The following is a 1922-nucleotide window of genomic DNA, read 5'->3' as shown; positions in this document are numbered from 1 at the left end:
CTCAGAGAACAAACTGGCATTCTGCTGTGGGGTGTCCAGGCCAAGCAACCACTCAGGACCTGTGAGTGAGAGTAAAGCTCACAGGTGCATAGACAACACCCATGACATCACAAACACCTGTCTGGGCAATTGAGAGATATCTATAAGAGGAAATCCATAAGCTTATTATGAAGAATCTATGTCAGATTCATCCACTGAACGTTGATGTACCTCCTATGGAGCTATGCACTGATTAAACTCGGCAGCAGCTGAATGCATGCGTATGTAACTTGGTCCTATGGGTCAGCCCAAGAGAATGGAAGGGAAAGAAAGGTTAAACATTTTGAAGACCAGAGAAGGGAATATGAGAGTTGTGACTGGTGCATTCTAATGAGATGACACCTCTCCTGATATCACATTTTGGACAAGCTCACACGTCTTTCTTAATGAATATATATGTATATGCAGAGAGTGATATGAGGGAAGAAAGATGGTGAGTTGATAGCTGCAATTAAAAAGGTAGTCCTGAAATTGGATTTAAGCCTCTCCCCCATAAGATAATTCAATAAGTTAAAATGTTACTCTATTTTAAATTCAAATTGTTTTACACATAAGTGATACATGACAATCTCTTACAAACCACAAATGGTGAAAAAAAGATGCAGGAGAAAAATAAGTCAACAATTACAAATGTTCTATATGGTTCGTTTCATGTGAAATTGGGACTTTTGATTCTAAATACTGAGTCCCTTTCATTCTCTAACCAAGATTTCATTAGAAATACGCCCTATTTGAGAAAACCCAGCAAAAACAGACAATAATTACATGAAATCCCTGAGTCCCTATATAAGACTGGTGAATCATTTGCACATAAATGGGTCCCTGCACTCAAGTATTAACAGAAAGCAATTACTTAGAAATATCCTAATGAAAACTGTAGGATACAATCAACCTAGAAAATTCATTTAATACCTAGTTGAGAAAATTTACCAAGCATATCAGAGAAAGGAAGGGAACGTTGTCCTGGTAGTTACATTCCATAAAGCTTTCTTTACTTCCTTATTCCTGAGGCTGTAGATCAGAGGATTCAACATAGGGATCACCACCGTGTAGAACACAGAAGCCACTTTGTCCTGATCCAGGGAGTAGCTGGAACTGGGTCTCAGATAGGTATAGATGGCAGTGGCATAGAACAGAGTTATAGCTGTCAGGTGGGACCCACAGGTTGAGAGGGCTTTGTGCCTCCCCTCCCCTGAATGCATACGGAAGATAGAAAAGAGAACATGGGAATACGAGGTGAGGATGACCAGCAAAGCCCCAACCATATTCACACCGGCAAATGTGGAAAAGATGCTTTCATTCAGGTGTGTGTCTGAACAGGAGAGCCTAAAAAGTGGAGGGCTGTCACAGAAGAAATGATGAATGACATTGGAACTGCAGAATGGCAAGCTGCTCACATAACTCGTGTTAACCATGGAGTTCAAGAACCCTGCTGTAAAAGCCCCTGCTGCCATTTTGAGGCAAACTGTCCTGGACATGACCAGGGAGTAAAGTAGAGGGTTGCATATGGCCACATAACGGTCATAGGCCATTAACCCAAAAAGGATGCATTCGGTTGTGGCCAAGGCGATGAAAAAGTACAGTTGCAGAAAGCAGCCAGCAAAGGAGATGGTTTTCTCCTCTGATAACAGGTCCACCAGCATCTTAGTGGTGATGGTGGAGGAGTAACTAACATCCACCAAGGACAGGTTAGCCAGGAAGAAATACATGGGTGTGTGAAGTCGGGAATCAATCCTGATTAAGAGGATCATCCCAACATTCCCCAGAACTGTAAGGGTGTAAATCATCAGGAAAAGCAAAAAGAGGACAATCTGTAGCTCCATCGTGTCTGCTAATCCCAACAGGATGAACTCAGTCGGTGAAGAGTGGTTTCTTCTGGTCAT

General features: G+C 42.0%; 1 protein-coding gene across 1 annotated transcript; it reads right to left on the bottom strand.

Moving 5' to 3' along the window:
- Positions 1-977: 977 nt before the first annotated feature.
- On the bottom strand, positions 978-1922 carry LOC308351076 (olfactory receptor 5F1-like; the record flags this gene model as incomplete). The annotated part of the gene is made up of 1 exon (XM_080816556.1): positions 978-1922. One exon carries the CDS (start codon positions 1920-1922, stop codon positions 978-980), a length of 945 nt encoding a protein of 314 aa, XP_080672682.1.

The sequence above is a fragment of the Martes martes genome (genome assembly GCF_963455335.1).
Source record: "Martes martes genome assembly, chromosome: 10".
NCBI lineage: Eukaryota > Metazoa > Chordata > Mammalia > Carnivora > Mustelidae > Martes > Martes martes.
This window is presented reverse-complemented; position numbering and strand designations above follow the sequence as displayed.